The 22,591-nt window shown below is 39.6% G+C and overlaps 2 protein-coding genes across 7 annotated transcripts in view; one reads left to right on the top strand and one right to left on the bottom strand.

The window, feature by feature from the left end:
- Positions 1 to 12,451, top strand: part of LOC121280805 (5-phosphohydroxy-L-lysine phospho-lyase-like) — a 36,368-nt gene extending 23,917 nt beyond the window's left edge. For 4 of the 5 annotated variants that reach the window (XM_041193052.1, XM_041193050.1, XM_041193053.1 and 1 more), the window contains 9 exons: positions 2,300 to 2,374; positions 2,636 to 2,723; positions 2,819 to 2,935; positions 3,941 to 4,023; positions 5,266 to 5,491; positions 7,022 to 7,176; positions 7,260 to 7,349; positions 10,829 to 10,959; positions 12,098 to 12,451. In XM_041193052.1, the coding sequence (XP_041048986.1) occupies positions 2,300 to 2,374; positions 2,636 to 2,723; positions 2,819 to 2,935; positions 3,941 to 4,023; positions 5,266 to 5,491; positions 7,022 to 7,176; positions 7,260 to 7,349; positions 10,829 to 10,959; positions 12,098 to 12,138 (1,006 nt within the window). In that variant the 3' untranslated portion in view covers positions 12,139 to 12,451. Of the gene's footprint in view, positions 1 to 2,299; positions 2,375 to 2,635; positions 2,724 to 2,818; positions 2,936 to 3,940; positions 4,024 to 5,265; positions 5,492 to 7,021; positions 7,177 to 7,259; positions 7,350 to 7,497; positions 8,213 to 10,828; positions 10,960 to 12,097 lie in introns of those variants that run through there. The other variant, XM_041193051.1, reaches the window with a different exon arrangement.
- A 1,002-nt stretch (positions 12,452 to 13,453) lies between these two features.
- hnrnpaba (heterogeneous nuclear ribonucleoprotein A/Ba) lies at positions 13,454 to 21,385 on the bottom strand. 2 transcript variants are annotated; one of them, XM_041193055.1, is made up of 8 exons: positions 21,033 to 21,385; positions 20,451 to 20,619; positions 17,686 to 17,844; positions 16,958 to 17,089; positions 16,768 to 16,873; positions 16,500 to 16,673; positions 16,135 to 16,226; positions 13,454 to 13,875 (listed from the first exon to the last, which is right to left on the bottom strand). In XM_041193055.1, the coding sequence occupies exons 1-7, from the start codon at positions 21,203 to 21,205 to the stop codon at positions 16,153 to 16,155; spliced, it is 987 nt and encodes a 328-aa protein (XP_041048989.1). In that variant the 5' UTR covers positions 21,206 to 21,385; the 3' UTR covers positions 13,454 to 13,875; positions 16,135 to 16,152. The 2 variants fall into 2 exon arrangements, with proteins under 2 accessions (XP_041048989.1, XP_041048990.1); XM_041193056.1 differs by lacking the exon at positions 16,500 to 16,673.
- Between the last annotated feature and the right edge of the window lie 1,206 nt (positions 21,386 to 22,591).

Raw genomic sequence — 22,591 nt, 5'->3', positions numbered from 1 at the left:
TTGGGTGAGGCATTAAACCGAGGTGCCCTCAGGTGGATAAAAAAAAAGCAAAATAGCATTATTTCAAAGAACAGCAGAGTTATTTCCAGTATCCTGGCAAATATTTATCCCTAAATCAACATCGCAAAAACAGATGATCTGTTTGTTATCGCATTGCTGTTTGTGGGTGTTTGCTTGTGTAAATTAGCTGCCATGTTTCCTAGATTACAACGGTAACTGCACTTCAAAAGTACTACATTAGCTCGAATGCATTTTGGGACATCCCGTGGTCATGAAATGCTCCATATAAATTCAAGGGAGGAATTTTACGGCAGTGGGATTTTACAGCCCCACTGAAGTCTACGGACTTTTGAATGGCTGGCTGCAATTTACGGTTCTGACCCCACTGTGACGGGACCGTAAAATTTCACCCCAAGTCTTTTTTGCGTTGCCATTGAATTCACTTTGAAAATAATTTTGTTAGTTTCTTTTACCAATTTTCCTTCTTCTCTGGAAGGCATTGTCTCTTTCCTACAGTGGGGTATAGTTTCATAGTTGTTGTTTGCTATTTTGGACCTCAGGCAAGTGGCCATTCTTCAATTGTGTGTCTTGGCTGTGAGTTTTAGGAGTACTTTTGATTGTAGTTTGAGGGGGAACATATAGTAGCTAAGCCAAAGCCTGTCCTCATCTTGTACCCATGTGTACACTTCTGACACTATTTACTGCATTGTAACCAAAAGTGTGAATTTGGCTGATTTTCTTTCCCTTCCCAAAGCAGGAGGTTCAGATTAAGTGTAGCATCACCCAAGTCAAGATCAACTAATTGGCCACTGACCAGGAATCAAACCTCCAGCATCTTGGTTTATGTTAATGAGGTACACACTGGATCATCTATGGAATTAATTGTTTTTAATTATTTCCATGGTATTTGCCAGTTCAGTAACATTCTCCAAAGAGGAACAAAGATTAATTTGTATTTTCCATATTCATTGACAACATTTAGCTGCAAATTCTTCCTGATACATATACACACTGGCAAACAACCTACCTACAAAAAAAAGGAAATGTCTGCCACTATTTAACATAGTGACCATTGTATTAATTTAGATTGCCTATTGGGATATGTCCTTCATTTTTGAATGTAACCTGGAAAAATAGCTCAGATTTTGGTCTACTCTAAATATTCTCTTGTGTTCAGTGTCACTGATTTCTTTTGAAAGCAGATCCTCCATCCTTTTGAATGAGGCAATTATCTTTCCTGCCGATATCTAGTGTTAAGGTGGCATCTTGCAAAAACCTGTAACAATGAAACTTCCTTGTAATAAGAGCTGGGCATTTCAATCCTGCACATATTGCCATGTGCACTTCTCCAGATTTCCAAAGAGGAAACTGTGAGAGACAAGACCAAAAAATAAATCGGTCAGCTGATTTCTTAATGATCAATAAGTCTCTCGCCCTATTCAAATGAATTAAGTAATGCTCCTGTTGCTATATAAAGAAGTATGCTGCACTGTCCACGTTAGCAGGCTAAATGTAACCGTTATGACAAGTATTTCCTCCGATCTAGGTTAGCATTACCATGAAAGGAAGATCTGCTCACTTCCAATGTGTGCCCTACCAAATTACACACACATTCTGCTCCAGACTGTGTGATGGTTTGTCCTTTGTCCCCAAGGGATATGGAAGCCTCATGTTTCTGGTGCTATGCTAGCAACTAAGATTTAAATTTCAATGATTTTGCTATTTTTGTGCTAGGACCAGTAAATAACAATGAAAGTATTCAGATTATTATAAAAATCTAAATGGGTTCAACAATTCCTAAACAAAAAATAGCCTACCCATCATAATTCTACCTCCTAATTTTAATGGCTGGGCCCCATTATAAGCTGGTTAGCCAATTGCAGTAGCAGGCTCCCCACCCACCTAGATTGTATCATTTCTAGTGGGACTCAGGGGGCAAGCAGGTTCAAATGTTATTAGAAAACTGAGGGAACTGTTGTAACTGTGGCTACCCAAAACAAAAATATTTTGATTTTCTCAGGAAAAATGGCAAAATCGTGTGGAAATTCAGACCTAATATGTATACTGAACGTAATGTAACACAATTGTGAAATGAAGAAAATTTACATTATCGAAAGAATCCTACAATGAACATTTTCTCTAAATTCCCTATGTATAATGATTGTTAAAATTTTAATTTGTTGGGATACTAAGTGCTTCACATTTATGTAACTGGAACACAAATTTAATGTTTTGAATTGTTCATGCAGGAAAGTTAAACTGAAAAATTACGAGTTTTTTTTTCTTAACCTCACTACAGTTCAGAGGCAAATGATCTTGCTCTCAGGCTAGCTCAACAATATACCCAGCACGAAGACATTGTTGTCTTAGACCAGTAAGTTTGCTTAAATAAATTGGTGAAATGATGTGTTAACATAGATTTTTGTGTATTTATTTCCTTGAGTAAGTTTTCAATTTTTCAATTTGTCTTTGTAATGGTATCCTGTTTGTGTTGCATGGCTTAAAGTAGTATTATGTTTGAGGTGATAATTCCATTGTATTGAAATATTTAAAACCATATTGCATTCAATTATGGTTCCAGCTTAATATAGTGTACATGCAACTGACCATGTAATTACTTTTTTTGTATTCAAAGTGCCTACCATGGACACCTTAATTCATTGATAGATATCAGTCCTTATAAATTCCGGAGTCTAAGACCACAAAAGGATTGGGTTCATGTGGTATGTTGAAGTCTAGTAATTAAATTGCAATACTTGTTAAAACATTTAATTTGTGAACTTCCTTTCAGTTAAAACAAACATTATTTTCTGGACAGGTGCCCATTCCCGATACATACCGGGGAATGTTCAGGGAGGATCATCCTGATCCAGCCTTAGCCTATGCAAATGAAGTGAAAGCTGTCATTGATGTAGTACAAAAGAAAAATCGCAAGGTACAGTACTATGGAAAGACAATGTTGTGTCATATGACTATTTCCTGCATATGTGTATTTCCATTCAGTTTGCAAGTGTGATCTTGAGCTTTGGCAGCTTACCACTTTTATTCTCCTTCCCACTCTGACCTCTATTCCCTTAGCCTCCTATACCATTCCACTGAAGCTCAGCAGAAGCTCAAGGAACTGTACCTCAACTTTCAGTTTGGCACTGTATAATTTTCCAGACTTAACACTGAGTTCAACAATTTCAGATCATAATCACTGCTCTCATTCTTTCAGACAGCATCTGTTAGTAGTGTTTATGCCAACCCCACTTTCAACTCCTCTAGACCCATCTTTTATTTCTTATTCCATTACCACCTTGCATCACCGTTCCTTTTGTCATTTAATCTCTCCTGCCTTCCACGCTGCCACAGACCTACCCTCTTGTTCTACCCTCCCACAATTTTCCCCTTTGCCCTGCCTTTGTACTGAGACATCGTGTAATAGTTTCCAGTTCGGTGAAAGATCATGGACCTGATACATTAATTGTTTTTCCCTACAGATCTTTCATAAATATTTCCAGCAATTTGTTTTTATTTCAGTGTTCCAGCATCTCCATTGTTTGCCTTCTATTAGTAAGCATTCACAAGTTGTTCTATCTTGTGGCATCACAGCTGAGAATAATTGTGTCCCATAAAATTAATGTTCACATCCATATTCCAGCAGAGGTCAGTGGAGAGTGATCTGTCTTCAAACCCCTGGCCATTTTTTCTCCAGTCCATTGACAGTGAGGTCAGTTGCACTGGCCAATGTACATTGTCTGGTGTGGGGTCAGCCAATGAGACAGCAAAGATTCAGCCAATGAGGCACTGGGGAAGTTGGAAAGTTGCGGATTTCTGCCATGTGCGACTGACAGATTAACATTTTGACATCACTATATGCTCCTGAATACAGATGTCTGGTTTGCATTATCATTCCATGCTGGTTTCTAGTATTTTTTAAATCTTTCTCTATCCCCAGATTGCTGCATTTTTTGCTGAATCATTACCAAGTGTTGCCGGTCAGATAATTCCACCTGAAGGATATTTCCAGAAGGTCGCAGAGTATGTATTACATACTACTTTGTCTAAGTGTGTGCATCACATCATTCTTTGCTTATCTATAATAAAATTAACTAATTTTATTCTGGACACTGTTACACTTTTTCTATCCATCTTACTTTAGATTATTTTTGCCCTCCTGTCTAAGAGTATGCTGACGGGTGGTCCCAACTTCTCATACTTTGGAAAGTGTCTGCCCTTTCAGATGGAAGTAAGCTTTTAATAGCATTCCCAGCAAATGGACAGCTCACCCTAGATGATAATTGCTTTCAGCAACTGGATATATCCTATACTTCATATGAGCTCAAACCAGTCTTCATAAGCAGGACCTCAGCACAACAGACATTATTGTAATATCAAAAAAGTTTATTTAGAAAAGATTAACCATACATTAAGTCATATAATTTCATATTTACAGTAAATAGCTAGCTACCTCTGTGCTCACACCATTGAGATATTAAGCTCAACTATGTTATGATATTAAAGCACGAGGTTAAAGCTTTCTACAGGAAGGGAAATAAAATTGGCAACAAGCTGCTCTCATGTACTTCCTAAGGATCTGAACAAAATAGCACAAGAATGCTTTCCCACACAGTTACTGTGAGGCCCAGATATGGAAAATACTGAGAAGGGAAGAAAGAGTGCAAGTGTTTTTTTTTCTAACTGAGTTAGTATTAATGTATCATGTTCTAGACACATTTATCCTACATTATGACTACCCTGTGGTTGGAACTCTTTACCTATTTGTAGAAATTGCTGTAAAATGTCTCATTCAGGTTCTTGTTTAAAAAAAGCACTGCCTTACTTTTGGCTGCTGTAAGGAATTGAGAAAAGGATTAACTGAATAAATCTATTTTATGCTTCCCAGTGGTTTGGTAACAATGACAATGGTTTTGGCCTTCTGCACTTTTGTTTGAGAGAGTTTCTGAGATGAATATTCAGGTGAAAAAATGAAGGCAACTTCGCATTATACAAACAACTTTTCTGTGGAAGTCAACTGGTCATTTATTCAATTCAGCTTATTCCACAAGTAGGTTATATCATCTAAATATTTTGTGTGCTGCATATTTCAGTGAATTCAACAGGATAATTACATCACAATGGCTTTTCCACTTCAATTAGTATTTATACAACAAGACCCCAAATGCTACAAGATATTTTTCATAAACAAGTTGTGTGGGGGGGCAAGGAGGGGGAGAGATATAATCAAATGCTGATAACTTTATATTCTTTTCTCTCTTGCAGACATATTCACAAAGCAGGGGGATTGTTTGTTGCTGATGAAATCCAAGTTGGATTTGGAAGAGTTGGAAAACACTTCTGGGCGTTCCAACTACAAGGAGATGATTTTTTACCTGACATTGTAACTATGGGGAAACCTATTGGAAATGGACACCCATTAGCCTGTGTGGCTACAACTAAAGCAATTGCAGATGCATTTGCTGCGACTGGAGTAGAGCATTTTAACACAGTAAGTCAGAACCAATAACTCAGCCGACAAAACAGGGGTATTTACTCAAAAGCTACTGTGTAATACATACGTAAAAGCATGCCAAGTAAGGTCTGTCTAATAATCTAGGGCTCTCCCAATTATATTGTATTGCTGGTAAATACAGTTGTTTCTTAGATTTGGATGTAATTATCAACTTGTTTCTCTAGATACATGTCTAATGGTAATCAGTGCATCCAGTGCTTTAAATATAGAAGCCTTATTCTCAGTATGAACTTGCAGAAGATGATGGCATCTTTCTTAAAAGAACCTACCACTGAAATTTCTGGCAGGCCCCACTACAGGGCAAGGACACATACTGACTCCCATTTCTACAACCCTAGTTGTAACTCTGAACTGGTGGCTGAAAGGACCGGAGATCCTTGGAAATAGATTCTTGCCCCAATAGCTCCACCCCGCCTCACCCAGACTGCATGGGCCAGAATATTGCCGTCGGCGTGCAGGGGCAGGCCTAACATGCAGACGCACATAACGACGCGAGATGACATCAGGCGTGCGTCCCAACATCATTCCCATATTGCATTTGGCGGGCACATGCCGGAGGCGGCTGCGCACCTGCCAAACTGTCAAAGGCCTAGTAAGTCCATTAGGAAAGTAATTTAGCTAATTAACAGCGCCGCCCATCCAACCTTAAGGTTGGCGGGTAGGTGAAGAGTCCAAGCGGCCTTCGCGTTTTTCAGGAAACCTCATCCACGAGTGGGATGAGGTTTTATAAAATAATTAACTAAAATTGCTAAATGTACAAACGTCCCAGCTCATGTGACACTGTCACATGAGGGGACATGTTTCAATAACTTTTCTGTTCATTTATTCAGAAGTTTTATCATGAACTTAATCTCCCTGAGGCAGCTCCGTGCGTCAGGTAGATTGCTGCACTCTTTCAAGCGCAGGCGCAGAAGAACGCAGGACCTGACTCTCCCTCCTCGCCCCACCCGCACAGGTAGCGCTACTGGCCGCGCCTTAATTGGCCCGCCCACATAAAATGGCGGCGCACAGCCGATTGCAGACAGCGATTGGCTCCGCACCTGCTCCCGCCCAGCCTGCCCAACAGAAGTAAGATGCCGCCCATGATTGTACTATTAACTCACTAGGTTCTCTAGCTCCCTATTTTCAAGCTAAGAAAAACAGTACATTAAAAGAACCTATTAACAAATACTCAAATATCAATTATATTGAGAAGAGGACACCTGGGTAAGATACTAGAAAGTAAAACTACACACCAGCAATGTAAGCAGAGGAGAAAGGAAGGAAAAGGAAACAAATTTATGAATGGGGTTAAAAAAGATCTCAAGCTGATCTCATGCTGAAAGTTAATCAATGTTAAAATATAATTCAATTTACAAAAAGAAATCATGAACACTCCATTTGTATTAAAATTAACATTCATATTTGAAGACTGCAAGTAGTTGTATTATTACGGTAGAAGGATGTATGCTAGGATATAAAATTTTCAAACATATTAATTATTAGATTGTCATTGATGTATTACAGTTTGGAGGAAGTCCAGTATCCTGTGCGATTGGGATTGCAGTTTTAGAAGTCATTGAAAAGGAAGACCTACGTGGGAATGCTACACGAGTCGGTGCCTACTTGTTGAATCTACTTAATGAACAAAAAGCCAAACATACAATCATTGGTGACGTCAGGTATTGAATTTGCCAATGAAACCAACATTTCCAAATATCAATCAGCAATCAAAAGTATAATAATTTCACTTTTGTACTTAAAGGGGCATTGGTTTATTTATTGGAGCAGAGCTGGTAAAAGATCAACAGGAGAGGACACCTGCCGTAGAAGAGGCCCAGTATTTAATTACAAGGTATTATGATTGTTGTGTTCATGAGAAAAAAATTCTGGTCTTTAAAAAAAAAAATTATGAATTCAAAATTAATTTTTCAAATGAGTTTGTGGAAGTCAGCTGAACATTAGTGATCCTCTACAGCCGTGATCTTAAATTTATCCTCCAGTGATACTCAGGCACATCAGCTTGCTATAAGCCCAAACCCCAAGATTAAAAGGAAGAAGATGCAAGGTATTCATACTTGCAAATAATGACAAAGGCAGCTGTGATGCTGATGGATGGACTATGAGTCCCAGGGAAGTGTCAAAAATGTCAGGTTGTAAACAGGTATACTTTGAACTGTTCATTTGATTCCAGGATAAGATAGAGTTGAGGTCTTAAGAATAGCTAATCAGAATTTTTACTTGGATACGAGTCCCATGTGATTCATGTTGCCATGGAGATGGGTGCAGAGGAAGCCATTGTAAAGATCGGCTTTCCTAAAATATCACTGAATATCACAGGTAATATCTGCTAGGGTCTAGGAGAGAGGGAGAGAGCAGTTAGAAGCCAAAAGTCTATGGTTCACCACGCCAGAATGAAAAGACCAAATTTGTGAGAAGTTAAAATGAGACCAGAAGATTTGCCTTGCTTGCACTAGAGGGAGGATCTCCAGTAAAACTCTCACCATGAAAAACAGTTCTAGAGTTAAAAGTTACCAACTGAGAAAGGAAAAGGATGGAAGTAAACCCTTGGGAGCAAAGAATCATGTTAGACTGATTCTGGGAGAATTAAATGTCTACTTAAAGCACTGTGTAACGTAAACCTGATGGTGGTTTTTTGTGTTGTGCTAAAAATAAGGGGGTATTCCATTGCCTGCAATAAACAGTGTTTAGTCAGTAGTGCTTTTGGTTTTTGTTACAGTAAATGTCTCTTTATTATAAACTAATTCTTCATTTGTAATGGAAACTTGTGATGCTAAAATTACACCATCCAACCAACAGTAGTTCTATGCTACATTTACTGGTAGCAGTGCAAAATTATAAGAACTTAGTTTCCACATAAATATTGGCAAGGAATTCTAACTAAAATATGAACTGAATTCTATGAATGCTCCCTGGACCAATAATTTCTAATCTTTAAGCCCAACAAAAGCCTGTACTTAGGCTGGGAAAATTTTCGTATTAGCTTTACATGTGTGAAACAGGGTTTTCACCACAATTCTAGCAGAACAGGAGCAGCTCCAAGACATTTCCATGGGACACTGGCTAGTATGTACAAGCTTCCAACTATAAATAAAATATAAGCTAAATACTGTGGATGCTGGAAATCAGAAATAACAGAACGTGCTGAAAATGCTCAGGAAACATTTGTGAAAAAACAGTTAATATTTCAAGTTGGTTGGTTCTGATGAAAGGTCATCAACCTGGAGTTTACTGTTTCTCCCTCCATGGATGCAGCTGGACATGCTGAGTACTTCCAGCATTTTCTACAAATAAAAAAAGTTATTTTATAATGATCAATCACATCAGAAGTGTATCAAAATTGCTGGGATAAAACTTTAGCAAAGTAATCATTATACTGATGACTCAGAAATAGTCTGTGAAACTGCTTTTAGAAATACATATGGGCCTGAATTTTCCATTGGCAGGCAGGCTCAGCGGGAGCAGGCAGGGGCAATTGCAGAGCCAACCACCGCCCGCAATCGGCTCTGTGCCATTTTACGCAGGCAGGCCAATTAAAGCCCACCCAGCATAAGACACGAGTGGTAGCACTACCTGTGCGGGGGGGGGGGGGGGGGGGGGGGGCAGAATTGGGGCCAGTGCTTTCATGCATGTGCACGAAAGAGCGCTTTAATCTCCAAGAGGCATGGAGCTGCCTCAGGGAGGTTGAAGTGCTATTGAAATAAATAAATGGAAAAGAAGGGATATGATTTATATTTCAGAAAACTTTTTATTTGATTCATAAAAGCTTTAGGAAAACTCATCCCGTTCATGGATGAGGTTTCCTAAAAATACGTAAAGGCCGCTTGGTCTTTTCACATGTGTAAACAATGACACCAAATAATTAATGGCCTTAATAGGCCTGTTATCAGCAGGCACGCAGCCTCCTCCAGCATGCGCCCTCCGAACAAAACATTGCAAGACAACGCGATGATGTTGGGATGGACGCCCGATGTCATTGCACGTCATATTATGCGCCAGCGTGTCAGGCCCGCCCCTGCACACCAACTGAAAAATTCAAGCCATGTCGTATTTGCAACATGGGAACAGGCCATTTGGTTCAACAGCTTGTCAGCATTTATCCTCCACATGAGCAAATAATTCTGATCACATTATATTCACCCTGTTCCCATAGCTGCACAGAAAGAGTTACATTTCAGGTCATTGACCTTTTGTCAGAATGGCAGATATTAGAGATGCAAAAGGCTTTAAGCAAGTAGAGGCAGGGAAAGTCGAGTTAAAGACAAAAGATTTATGATAAAGTGGAAGGCAGGGGGATTAAGTAACCAGAGATGATGGAGCGAAAGGGAATGGTAATGGGACTAGAAAGGCTATTTATTCGTACCCAACTCTAAGGAAAGCACTTCCTGCATATGCTCAGTGTCTGAGTGTCAGCTGGTAGCATTAAAAACAAACAAGTTGCCTTGACACAGACTAACAATAAAAGTTCAAGTTACCCATTTTTAGGTCTGAGCAGTCAACTAATTGTATCTAGTCCACCTTTCACTTATTAACTGTAAAATATGCTTCAGACAATTCAGTAAATGAGATTCTCAACTTCCAATATGGACAACTGATTGTAATATTTAGTGCAAGGTCTTTTGATAAAAATCAAAAAAAGGAAAAATTTAATTACCTAATGTGGGCCTCAAAATGACAACCTGGGATTAAGAGTCCCATTCTGTACCAATTGAGCTACCCAGGCTCCACAGAAGCTCCCTGCACTAAGCATTAACACACTCAATCTAGCCGAAGAAAGGCTTGAACCTTCATTTTCAATATGATCAGTGGGACCCAAAGCAAAGATTTCAAATCAGTGATGTGCAAACTAGATGTGAAGATGAAGCCTGTTGTAGCATTGGATCATGTTTAAAATATTCAGAGCAAACTCCTGCCATCAAAGGCATCAGGAGCAGCATGGGCCAAGTATGAATGTGCAACTATTCCTGACACCTTTCTGGTTGGCAGGAGTTACAGTGGACAAGAGACAAAAGATGGATCTATAGGAGTTATCAGTGGCAACAGCAGAATCATTACCAGCATCAGTTCACCACAGTTAACTGTGGTGAGCTTGCAAGACTGTAAAGTGTCTAATTGAAACAGGAGGTGCTGTTTCTCCAGCTTCATTAGAACAGGAGGCTGTGGACAGAGTGGGAGTGGGCCAGAATTAAAAAGTAGGCAACCAGAAACTTAGGGTTATGCTTGCAGATCAAATTGTGCGATCGCCTTGCTGCTCTATCTGTTCTACTGCACTTTGTTCAGGCGCCTATACAATTTAAAATCACTTTTTGTTAGGTTGAAGGAGGAATTTATCTTACTTAGCACTGATGGACCAGACAGAAACGTCCTGAAATTCAAACCCCCAATGTGCTTCACTATGGAGGATGCTCAATATCTTGTTGAGAAAATTGACACAATACTTACTGGTAAGTGTTAGAAAAAGCTAATTTTAAGATATAACTAGTTACATTCTAGTAGTAATGTTCATGGACATTTCTAAAATCGAGTAGGCCAGTTTTTTGACAACCAGTCATTTCTATCAGATCTTCAAATGAAAACAAATAGCAAATAGGATTACTTGGTGAGAAATGCAGTTTACAGCTTGTATGAGGTTACTATATAAAACATCAGTCTTCACTTCAAAGAACTGCATCACTTTTCATGGGCTTGCTAATACTGTTTGTTTCGGTAAAACAAATGTAATTTAGATTTATTATAAACCTATTGACCAAGTAGTGTACAGTAATAGAAAAAAGTTTATCATTGTAAGTTTAAAAAAAATGAATCTTACTGTGTTAGGAAACATGCCCCAAATTTTACCATCAGGCATCAAAACTTTCCTAAATTCTTACTTTGGGAATAACTTGAATTAAAATATTTTCAATTTTGGAGAAACCCAAATGTATTTGTCAGCTTGGCTGCTCAAAGCCAGCTGTTTGTTGATTCAATTCCTACAACCTGACCCCCAGCATATAATGTACACACTTCAATGCAGTTATGAAATGCTGCATTGTGATTGGAGGTGGTAAGGAGATGGTGCCATCTTTCAGATTAAATATGAAACCAAGGCCCTGTCTGCCCCTGTTGTAGATGCTAAATAACTATGACACTCTCAAAAAAGAGCTAGGTGTCCTAACTAACAGTGCATCTCCCATTCAACATTATAAAAACCATCTTCATAGATGGAACTTTGCGATATGCAAAATCGGCTGTCTGCATTCGCCAAACAGTATTAGCTGTACTCCAAAAGTAATTGGCTATGAAGGACTTTAGGACATTCTGCAGAAATTGAAGATGCTGTTAGTCTACCCCTTTCTCTAAAAAGGGCTGGCAGTTTATCAAGCTGGACCACAGCCATTTCAGGACTAATTTTTGCAACCAAATAGACTATTTCTGAATAGTAACTATTGTTTAATAGATTGGAGATGAGCATTGTAGTTGCCACCTCCTTAAATCTGTCACCACTACTCACACAAAGCTATATTTGAAAGCACGTAGTTGTTGCAGGAAACAGCAGCACCACCGTTAAAGATTTAAGATTTGTTAAATATTTTTAAATCACAGAAATGGAAATGACCAATACGTGCAAGACTGGAATGAATTAGAGCAACTGAATCTTTGGTCCCAACTGAAGCAGCATACATAAAACATGGAAACAGGATTTGGCTACAGTGGTCCATGCTCATGTTTCCCCAATATGCAAGCTTTAATCACAGTTCTAGTGTCTCTTCAATCCCTTATGGAATTTAATCTTGACAGTTTAATTTCATCACTCACCCTGGAAATGAATTTCATATTCTCAACTACTGGTCAAGAACTTTCCCATTCCAAATTCTGTACTTTTTCTGTATGTATGGCTGTTTTCTCCCAGCTAGTTCTACCAGTCAATTTTTAAAAAATATAAATCTGCAATATTGATCCAATAGTCAAATCTGTTATTCTTCGCCCCAGGCAACCTGCTCACATATTCTATAACCCAGCATTAATTTTATTACCTGGTCTGGTAGCACTCTTGTCTGTTCTGGGCTCCAGATCCTGAACAATCTAGGCTAGTGCAGGATTCATCCTTTATCTAAATTCCTCAGTGCTGCATACTTTTTCTGACACACTACAGGTGGACATTAAAAAGGTCCCAGTATGACAATGCAGAAAACACATGCTAGTTCCATCCCTGCTCCTTCACCCAAGCTATATGGTGAGATTGTGGGAATCTCTGTTCAGTGGCATGCCATTGGAAGAAACAAATATCAATCTCATGTTCAAAGAACATATTTAAATGTCAAAAGCCTACAAGTTTCCCCCATGCATGCTCTTTAATATTACTGTTCATTGACAGCCTTGCCACAGGTTACAGCACAGAATACTATAAAACTCTTTTAGCTGATAATTAAAATATGGCCTTCAGAATGTAACAACAGAAATTGATACATTACTGTTGTTTTGTATTTACGTTCTCCCATTGTATGTTAGCAATCAGCCAACAGAAAATAAATGTGGAGGAGTGTTTTGACCATGTAACTTAAACAGTAAAATACAATAACTGCATAAAACAGCCTGTTAATGTATAAAATCAGGAATTGAGCACTAATCTAATTCTAATTTTGCACTTCTGGTTTTTGATAGAAATCAACGAGATATTTCACTAAAATTACGCTGATATCTTAGGAAATTGCAAGGAATACAGGATAAGTTGGAACACTTTCATTGAAACTATTAGAACAGCAGTTGCATTGAAGTAACTTTGGTAATAATGTTCTTAAATTCAGAGCCACAGCTTCATTTGTAGGTAAGCTGGTAAAGCAACAGAATCAATAAGGTTCCCATTTTAAAAAAATAGAAGCTCATACAAGCAGATACAAGCTAATGCTTCAGCAGTACGCCCATTAAATAGATTTGTAAAAGTACTAACTCAAAACTGAATGCCTTTGATTTTCTTTAATTTACATACAAAGTCAGAAGTAAACTGAAATCTGAATACAAATAAAATTCATGCAACACAAAATACACAAAAGGAACTTTTATTTCAGGAGCTTGGACTGCTCCAATAAACAAGTTATTGATGCAAATCCAGTAATTTTATGTAAAATACAAACTTACATAATACATTATCAGCATCCATTAGGTACCAAAAAGTACAGTAAAAACCACTTCCATCACAGGAAATGTATGACACAAAAGACAGACTACAAAATAAAAAGTTGGAAAGTGACAGGCTTCCCTAAAACAATCTTCTGTACATTTGGGGAGTCATCCAGAGTAAAAACAGTTCAAAAAAATTAGTCCCCAAGTGCAACACAGCTGCATTTAGAGGACCTGTGTATGTTTTTACCAAGCTTGATGACCTGAAAAAGTACAAAGAAAAATCCATTAGTGTTAAATAACAAGATAGTTATTTTAATAGAACCACATGTAACAAATCTTGAGCTTCACACATAGCAGAGCACCTCAGTTTGTAGTCACATTTGCTTTGGCCACTTGCTTGGCTTCAGTGAACTAGATTATTTTTCTCTTGAAATATCAACCCATTACTAAATTACCCCTTAAAATTTCTTTCAGGGAATGAGTGTTGCCACTCATCCCCAACTGCCTTTGAACTGAGTGGCTTCCGAGGCCATAACAGAGGACTGTTAAGAGTCAACCACATTATTGTGTATCTGGAGTCACCAGGCAAGGACAGCAGATCTCCTTCTCTAAAAGGGGAAGTTAACCAGACAAGTTTTTACAACAATGTTAGTTTTATAGTCACCATTACTGAGACTAGCTTTATAATTCCAGATTTATTGATTAAATACAAATTCCACCAGCTGCCATGGTGGGATTTGAATCCATGTCCCTAGAGTATTAGCCAGCTCTAGATTGAGTCCCGTGACATTAACACTACACCACCGTCTCCCTGCATAAAAGCCATGGAAGTACTGAATATAATCTGACAACAGAGGAGTATCATTCCAATTTTTTGGAAGGCATACAAATTGAAACTAACCAATTCATAGCACATTAAATGACAAATGCCATAACTTGGTTCAAATTAACTACAGAACCTGCAAAAATATTTAGCACATTTGCATTACTTTTTGAAACCAGTTTGTAAGACACCATAACACAATGCAGTATGCCAAAGAGCACAATCAAGAGGTCCTTTACTAATGTTACAGGATTATATAATTATCTAGACAGTAGTATTCAGTTAAACTCTATGTTAAATAAAAACAATCTACATGTAAGCTTTCTTTTTAAATATATGTATATAAATTTCAGGAATCTAAGTTCTTGTCAACTTCAGGCCATGCCTCACTTGCTATGGATGTTGTTCTGACAAAAACTGAATTTCCCTTGGAATTCACTTTTTTAAAAAACAATCCTGAATACACTGACATGATTCACTCATCTGCAAAACAGTACATTTCCCCATCAGTGCCTTGGGTTTTGAGCTCAAAAGGGGCGAGAGAAAAAAAATGGGAGGGGGTGTATTTAGATCAATATTGGCAAACAAACAGTCCAAATACTTAAATCACCAGCACTATTTCCAATTCTGTACTTGCAATCTCATCAGATTCACCTACATTTTCCCATGGATGAAAGTTGATGACCCACAGCAATGTTCTTTAGAACTCAATTGCTATTGAATTTTGGATTGCCAAACAGCCAAAACATGAAGTTTACTTACTGTTAATCTTCATGTGACATTCTCCAGATTTTATAGAGAATGTGTGGGGTCCTTCATCCAAACAGTTAGCAAAAGTTTTAAAACCTAATTGTACAGAACAGATCGGAATGTTTATTAAAAAGACGGTAGCAAGTCCAAGTTTCTATCTAGAACCTGCCATAAGAGGTGGCAATAATTTTTCCCAAAAATTGGATTTAAACCCATTTCATCCATCGCACATTAATCCAATTTACACAAACACAACAATAAAAATGTGTGTTGTTAACTAGCTAAAAAACAGGCAGTCATGTTTTGGCCATCACAAGACAAATATCAGTACTGGCAGATGCTGCTGGGCAGTATTAAGCAAGCCAGTACTTGCAATTGAATACTGGTAGTTCCCAGTTTCATGGTCCAAGGCACAAATACTGAGACAGCAATTACTTCACACCATCTGGAATCAGAGCTTTATCAAACATAGTAGAGTGTAAAGTAAAAAGTGAATTGAGCTCCATTTTAAAAATGTACAGTATAGAATTGACAAAATATACTGTGATGCAGCTTCTTGCTACCACTATACTAGACTAGTTATTGCCTAGCTTACAGCAGCCCCGATTTATGCCCCAAAGAAACTGAACAATTGCACATTTCAACTAACTTCTGATTAGGATTACACATTCTCTTCCTCTTTCCTACCTATACGCACCATCCCCTATGTTCTGTAAATGTATCTTAAAGGAGGCATTCCAAACACTATGGAACACTTGTGAAACAGTTTTTCCTCAGCCCCTTTGTCCAACTTCAAACAAGTGTCAGGAATCCACGATCTTTCATTTTAAAAGCACCAGGAAAAACCATACTGCCCTAGGTTGGATCTCATCACCGATTTGGTTATCTGAAGGATACTAATTTTCAATACTAGTCTCATTACATTCCTTTACTGAAATGGACATACCTGCATTCACATTCCATTTTAATATGGCTTGTAACCACCTTGGTGAGCTGCCCCACGTCTTGGTGCTTTCCCATAGTTACCATTACTCTGATCTGGATGAAAAATAAGCTTATAGTTAAATTGCTACTCTCTAAAGTTTGATGCACAAAATGCGGTCTTTCCACTGAAACGAGACCAGTAAAAAATTGAGGCCACTTCCATAAAGTCATTTGTGATTAAATCTGATAGTGAGAGTGAATAATTGACTTGAGAATGGCCACATTAAAAGATCAAGAATCTAAAACATAAAAACTGCATCAGTATTTGCAATGCCTAAGCCTCAATCCACACAAGCCTTGCTTCAGTACAGCAATGAATGTACTTACTGTAGTCATATCCTTGACCATATCCACCATAATAACCACTATTGTAGTTATAGCCAGTATAATCATAGCCTCCATATGCACCATAGCCACTTTGCCCGCTGTAACCATAACTGCTGCCATAGCTTGGATTCCAGTAATTACTGCTGTATCCTTGACTCCAGTTCTGACTTTGACCTTAAATTTAGCAAGACATACAGGTAAGCACTAAAAGAATGATTCCACAGATTATTTTCCCCCTCACTTTAAGAATTGTAAACATGCAACTCACCAGCTCCACGGCCACCACCTCTACCTCGTCCTGTAAAGCTACCTCTGCCTCCCCACTGTTGCTGCTGTTGGTAAACTTCTTTAGGCTGAGCCACTTTGATTTCACACTGTATCAAAAAAAAAAAACAAGTCAGTGTACAAAATTTCATACAACTTTCTTGTCAAGAAACCAAGTTGCCTCTGTCCATTACCTTGCTGCTGCCAACATCGTGGTACTTCTTCTCCAAAATCTTTTTCACTGGCTCTTCCTCTTTAAATGAAATGAAACAAAATCCTCTCCTTTTGTTGGTCTTGCTATCCATTGGAAGTTCAATCGATTCCACCTAGATAAGAATTCCATCACACTTACATGAGGGTGAAGCTGGTGTTGCAATAAACCCATCTGACCATGACCTCACACACATGGGAGGAAAAAAATCTAATTGTACACAACAGGTACACTATCTACAATTAATCTCACCATAATAGCTTCCCAACATACAGATCCAAGACTTCATACGAAGGGGCGCTAGGTCATTGCAATGACCTGCCCATCTTCAGAGTTCCTTGCCAATAGGGAAATGACGTTTTTTAGCCTAGTCAATCGTTGCCTATGTGCCTAATTCATTGCAGTGCTCTGGTACTTTGGTTTGGCATTTTCAGCCACAGCCTTAAAATGTCCCAGGTCAAAGTTACACATTGTCAGTGTAACCAAGCTCGGCACAATAGGTGCAATAGTTGTCCTCCACAGTTCTGTTTTACAACTGGGTCAAGGGCGAATCACATCAATTATTCCAAGCCCAAGATTTAGATGTCAGTTGGGGTTTATAGCCAAGCCTATCACAACTCACTAAATTCGAGCTACATGGGCTCAAGCATCAAAATGCAGTGGGGCAAAGTTTTAGAGTCATGCTTTAACATCTGCTCAGCAAATACCAACCTCACCAAAGGCTCCAAAGTACTCTCTGATCTTATCTTCAGGGGTATCTGGATGAAGACCTCCAACAAAGATTTTCTTTACAGGTTCTTTCTTCATGGCCATTGCTCTTTTAGGATCCACGACTCTACCATCTAGCTTATGTTCTTTTTGTTCCAATACCTACAGGAAAAGAAGCAACTCAATGTAGAGTTATATGTGTACATGTCATTGGCTTAGGTGTTTCATAGGATACAGGCTTCTAAGGTTAATTAATGCTACACTGAGCATAATGGGGGCAAATTGAATAGCTGTCCCCATTTACAACAAAACATCCATGCAACCTGTGCCAGCTAACAGAATAAACGGTGCAATTAATACTGTCATTGTATTATTTATTGAAGTAAACAGGCTAAACTGTTGCAAAGAGACTTTAGCAGCAAATGAGAATCCATCCACTAAAAGGGATAGAGCACCAAAGTGGTGGAAAGGCTGGAAATAATGGAGGTCCAAAGAGACTTGGGGTCCTAGTACATAAATCATTAAAATGTCATAAACAGGTACAAAGTAATGGAATGTGAGGTGGTTACACCACACCTGGAGTGCTATGAACAGATCTTGACACCATGCCTTAGGAGTGGGGAAGTGCTGCTCAGATTTACCAAAATGCCTTCAAGGATTAAATTAAGGCGATTACACAAAATAATGTTCTATACCCTGGAATTTAGAGGTTTATGGGGTGATTTTATCAAAATTTCACAACTTAATAAAATTAACAGAGTGGGAAACTATTTCCACTGGAAATATATATTTATTATAAAATATTTCCACTGGCTGGAGAGTCTAGGACTAAGGGCCATAGTCTAAATGTCACAGCCAGACCCTTCAGGAGTCAAATTAGAAAACACTTCTTCATGCAAAGGACAATAAAAGTTTGGAACTCTTCTAACTACAACCTGAGTTTGACTTCTGTTATCCAAAAAGTATTAAAGGGAATAAGGCAAAGTTTTGTATTATGGTTAGGCTGCAGATCGTTCAAGCTTGAAAAGTTAAACAGCCTACTCCTGTTCCTACCCATTTGGTAATGATGTGGAAATCCCAATGTATAATTTAAAGCAGCTCAGATCAGGATGCCCATCATAGTCTAGACTAGTAAAAAGACATTCAGTATTGAAGACAGGCCAAACTGATGTTACGGCAACTCATATCAAGGCAGCCTGTGGAGCGGGTGTTCCATTATATACTATTCCAACGCATCACTGACTGGCCTCCCATGTTCTATCTCTAAATTTGAGGTCGTTCAGAAAAAAAACTGTCCGCATCCTTACTCACTCAAAGACCTGTTCACCCACCATGTGCTCAATGACATGCATTGGCTCCTGATAAGCAAAATCTAGATTTTCAAAATTCTTGCTTTCAAGTCCTGCCGCGGCTTTGCCCCTCCAACTCTAATGCGTTCAGTTCCAGAAACCTCCAAGATATCAGTGCTCCTCTAATTCTGTTATCCTGAACATCCTCACTTTTGAAATCACTCCACCGTTGGTGGCCTTGCCATCAGCTGCTAAGGTCTAAGCTAGAGAATAAAACCCCTCCCCCATTTAAATATGCTCTTAAAACCTACCACTTTGACCAAGTCTCAATCCTTTTGTGGCGCAAGTGTCAAATTTTGTTTGATAATGCTCCTGTGAATTGCCTTGGGACATTTTATTACAATAAAGGTGGTGCACGAATACAAGTGATAAAGTGCAATAATCTCTTATGCAAGTAAGGTTTATGGCACTTGGCATCTGCATCCAAGCCAGTAACACTGAAGCCCAAAGATACTGAATGTTGGAACTCTAAAAAGATAAATTTTGAAGAATCACCCAAGCAGTTAGAATCTGTTGCAATACATTTCTCACCAAATTCATCTCAAATTTTGGGTAACTTTGTGAAATACCTATTAATGGGGGGAGGCAGTGGCATAGTGGTATTGTCACTGGACTGGTATTCCAAAGACCCAGTGTAATGCTCTTGGGACCAGGGTTTGAATTCCACCATGGCAGATGGTGAAAAAAATCTGGAAAAAGTCTGATGATGACCATGAAGCCATTGTCGAACATTGTAAAAACCCCTCTGATTCACTAATGCCCTTTAGGGAAGGGAGTCTGCCATCCTCAACTGATCTGGCCTACATGTAACTCCAGAAATTAGGGATGGGCAATAAATGCTGGCCTGGCCAGCAACACCCACATCCCATGAACGAATTTTTTTTTTAAATTTCAGAGATTCAAATTTGGAACATTTTTAACAATCTATTTATTTTTCCTTCATATTTTACCCAAACGTGATTAGGCCAGCAACTTAATCAAGATCAGTGAATCAAACAATAATAAAACTATATTAAGGCCATTTAGCTGTTTGGTATGGACATCAAGGTGCAGGACATAGGTGGGTGCCATGATCGAACCTGAGTGTTCTTAAGGTGCTGTTGCAGTATCAGCATAGCTTCTGAGATTTGAACACGATTAACTGGGCGTTGTAACACAGCATCCTATTTCTTTACTGCCACCTCACACTGACAACTGCTCATCAGCTTCGTTTTGGAAACTTCCACCCGAAGAGTATCTCCTATTATGCTGTCCATATCCGAGACCGTCACAAAACTTGATTGTACAGTACTATACCTCCACCCTTAAATTTGGCTTTCTTTTGCCGCCCAATTTTACTTTCAAATTCGGAATTACATACCGCCCTCTGGAATGTTTGATTAAACGTAGGCTACCGCCAAAAACCGTTCTCAACCTTACTCTATCGGCGCATGATGAATCTTTGAAGAGGATAAATCCAAAACCTCTCGACCTTCCGGTTGCAGGATCCATCTTAATTGTACAATCCACAACTTCGCCAAATTTGGAAAAATAATCCTTCAGGTCTTTTTTACTTGTATCCCAGCTCAATCCTCCTACGAACATTTTCCTGTTGAAATCAGAGCGAGATAGAGAGAAAATACGACCTTTTGTTATCCAGTCCTGTTTCCCCCTCCCCCAGCCCAAGGAAGCACATGGCGCCAAGAGCAATGTGAACAAAGGGACGGCGGCGCAGCCCTGACCGGGAGTTGATCTTCCTCCTAACCCCGCCGCCAGCCCACACACAACGGTGTACTTTACATTGCTGCGAGCAGCAAGAAAAGTTTCGCCTCACTTAACGCAAGCGATGCAATTGAGTGAACACCGCACCAAAGCCGCATGAAGGATAACCGGCCGGTGAACACCATTACCGGGAAAGTCGCCAAAGCGAGCTCCGTTGCAGGGCCGCATGTTACCCAGCCGGGCCTGGGCCTACCGGCGAGGGGAAAAGGGGGAGCTGCCGCATGGCCTCAGCCTTCTTACCCGGCGTCTTCCTCGTTTTTGCTGGCGTTGATTTTCGAACCTTCGCTGTCGGCTCCGGACTGAGGCTCCGCTCCATCCGCCGCCATTCCCTGGCCGCCGGTAGCCTGACCCTCTCCTTCCTCATAGTGACCATTCTCCGATCCCTCGACGTACTGCTGCCCAGCGTCGGCCATTTTGAGTCCCGTTCGCGTCCGATTAAAAATTAAGTGGATTTTTTTTAAAAATGGTGACCCCCCCCCTTCGTGTACGTGTGTAGTAAATCCAACAAGCAGCCCGGCTTCTGCCTCCGAATTCCGCTCACTAGTGGCATGTGGCTTTTTATAAAGGGGACTGCGCGGCACCACGCAACAACTACTCCTCTCATTGGGTGCAACTATCTATATCCAGTCCTCTCATTAGCTAATGAATCGTGTCCTCTCTCTCCTCGGTCCGGGTTACTTGGTAAAGTTTTTCTCTGTTGAAATCGTTTTTTTTTTGGTTGAATAAATATCACAAAATGTGCGGTCACAAGCAAAATATCTGTAGAAATATTGTAGAAATGCTTGCAGTATATAATATTGGTTCAGCCTCTTTAGGAAGATCTTAAGGGATGAGAGTACAGAAAATATGAGAATGACTTGAGGAACTTCATTTAAATAGATTGAAAAAGCTGGGACTATTCTTAGAGAAAGTCGAAGGGAGAGTTGATAGAGATATTCAAGGGGGTCGGGACAGAGATAGGGAGAAGCTGGTAGAAGGATCAAGAACGATAGAATACCAACTTAAACCGATTAAAAGCAATAGTAACATGGGGGAAAACTTTTTCTTAAATGCAACAAGGGGTTAAGATCTGGAATGCAGTGCGCAAGACTGATGGAGAGAAATTCAGCCACGTTGAGAGGAACAGAGCTTGGAACTGCCCAGCTTCCCCAGGCCCTCGCTATATTTCAGGCCGAGCCTTGCTTGGAAACAGGTAGCCTTTCAGCAAGAACTAGCCCCGCAGCGCTCCCCACCTGCCTACTGTCTCCTATCTCAGAAGCGCTGCGGCCAGCAAGAAGACATAAAGCAATCCACAGACTCCAGAGAGAGAAAGAACACGGCAGCCTCAACCCCCAGGGGGCTGCCATCTTTATCAAAAGTAAAGGCCACTTCAATGAGATGACAAGAGGTTTCTGATTTGATAGTTGCTGTATGCCCAGTTGGACCAGATGGGAAGGTCTCCTCATGATTGGATTTAACGGTTTAACATAAACCTTCCATTGGATGACAACAGCATACACACCCAAGTAATGAGCGCTCTGCAAGTGGCTGGCTGCCATCAGCCCCCCAGACATGAGCATGCCAACCCATCCAGCCATTCACTCTATACCCATTGATATTTTGCATATCTCAAATCTCATGGATTGCTTTCCATGGTCACCAAGAGTTAGATGCTGATTCTGATTGGCTGGGAGTCTATCTGGGAGAGTTGGTAAACCTACCTCTCAAGTCTAAAGGACGCAGACTTGAAAAATATGGTGGCAACTGGTTTAGATAATTCTACTTCAAACCCTTAAACCCTTCTCCCCTGTCCCCTCCAC

This window comes from Carcharodon carcharias, chromosome 8 (assembly GCF_017639515.1).
Source record: "Carcharodon carcharias isolate sCarCar2 chromosome 8, sCarCar2.pri, whole genome shotgun sequence".
NCBI lineage: Eukaryota > Metazoa > Chordata > Chondrichthyes > Lamniformes > Lamnidae > Carcharodon > Carcharodon carcharias.
Note: the sequence above shows the minus strand (reverse complement) of the source record. Positions and strands in the feature narration are given on the sequence as shown.

Excerpts from the sequence above, each read along its gene's own strand:
- hnrnpaba (XM_041193055.1), bottom strand. The coding sequence starts at position 21,205 with ATGGCCGACGCTGGGCAGCAGTACGTCGAGGGATCGGAGAATGGTCAC. Across the intron at positions 17,845-20,450 it reads ATTCATCATGCGCCGATAGA|GTATTGGAACAAAAAGAACA; the intron begins GTAAGGTTGAGA and ends CTTTTCCTGTAG. Across the intron at positions 16,227-16,499 it reads TGGTCAAGGATATGACTACA|ATCAGAGTAATGGTAACTAT; the intron begins GTAAGTACATTC and ends TTTTTCATCCAG.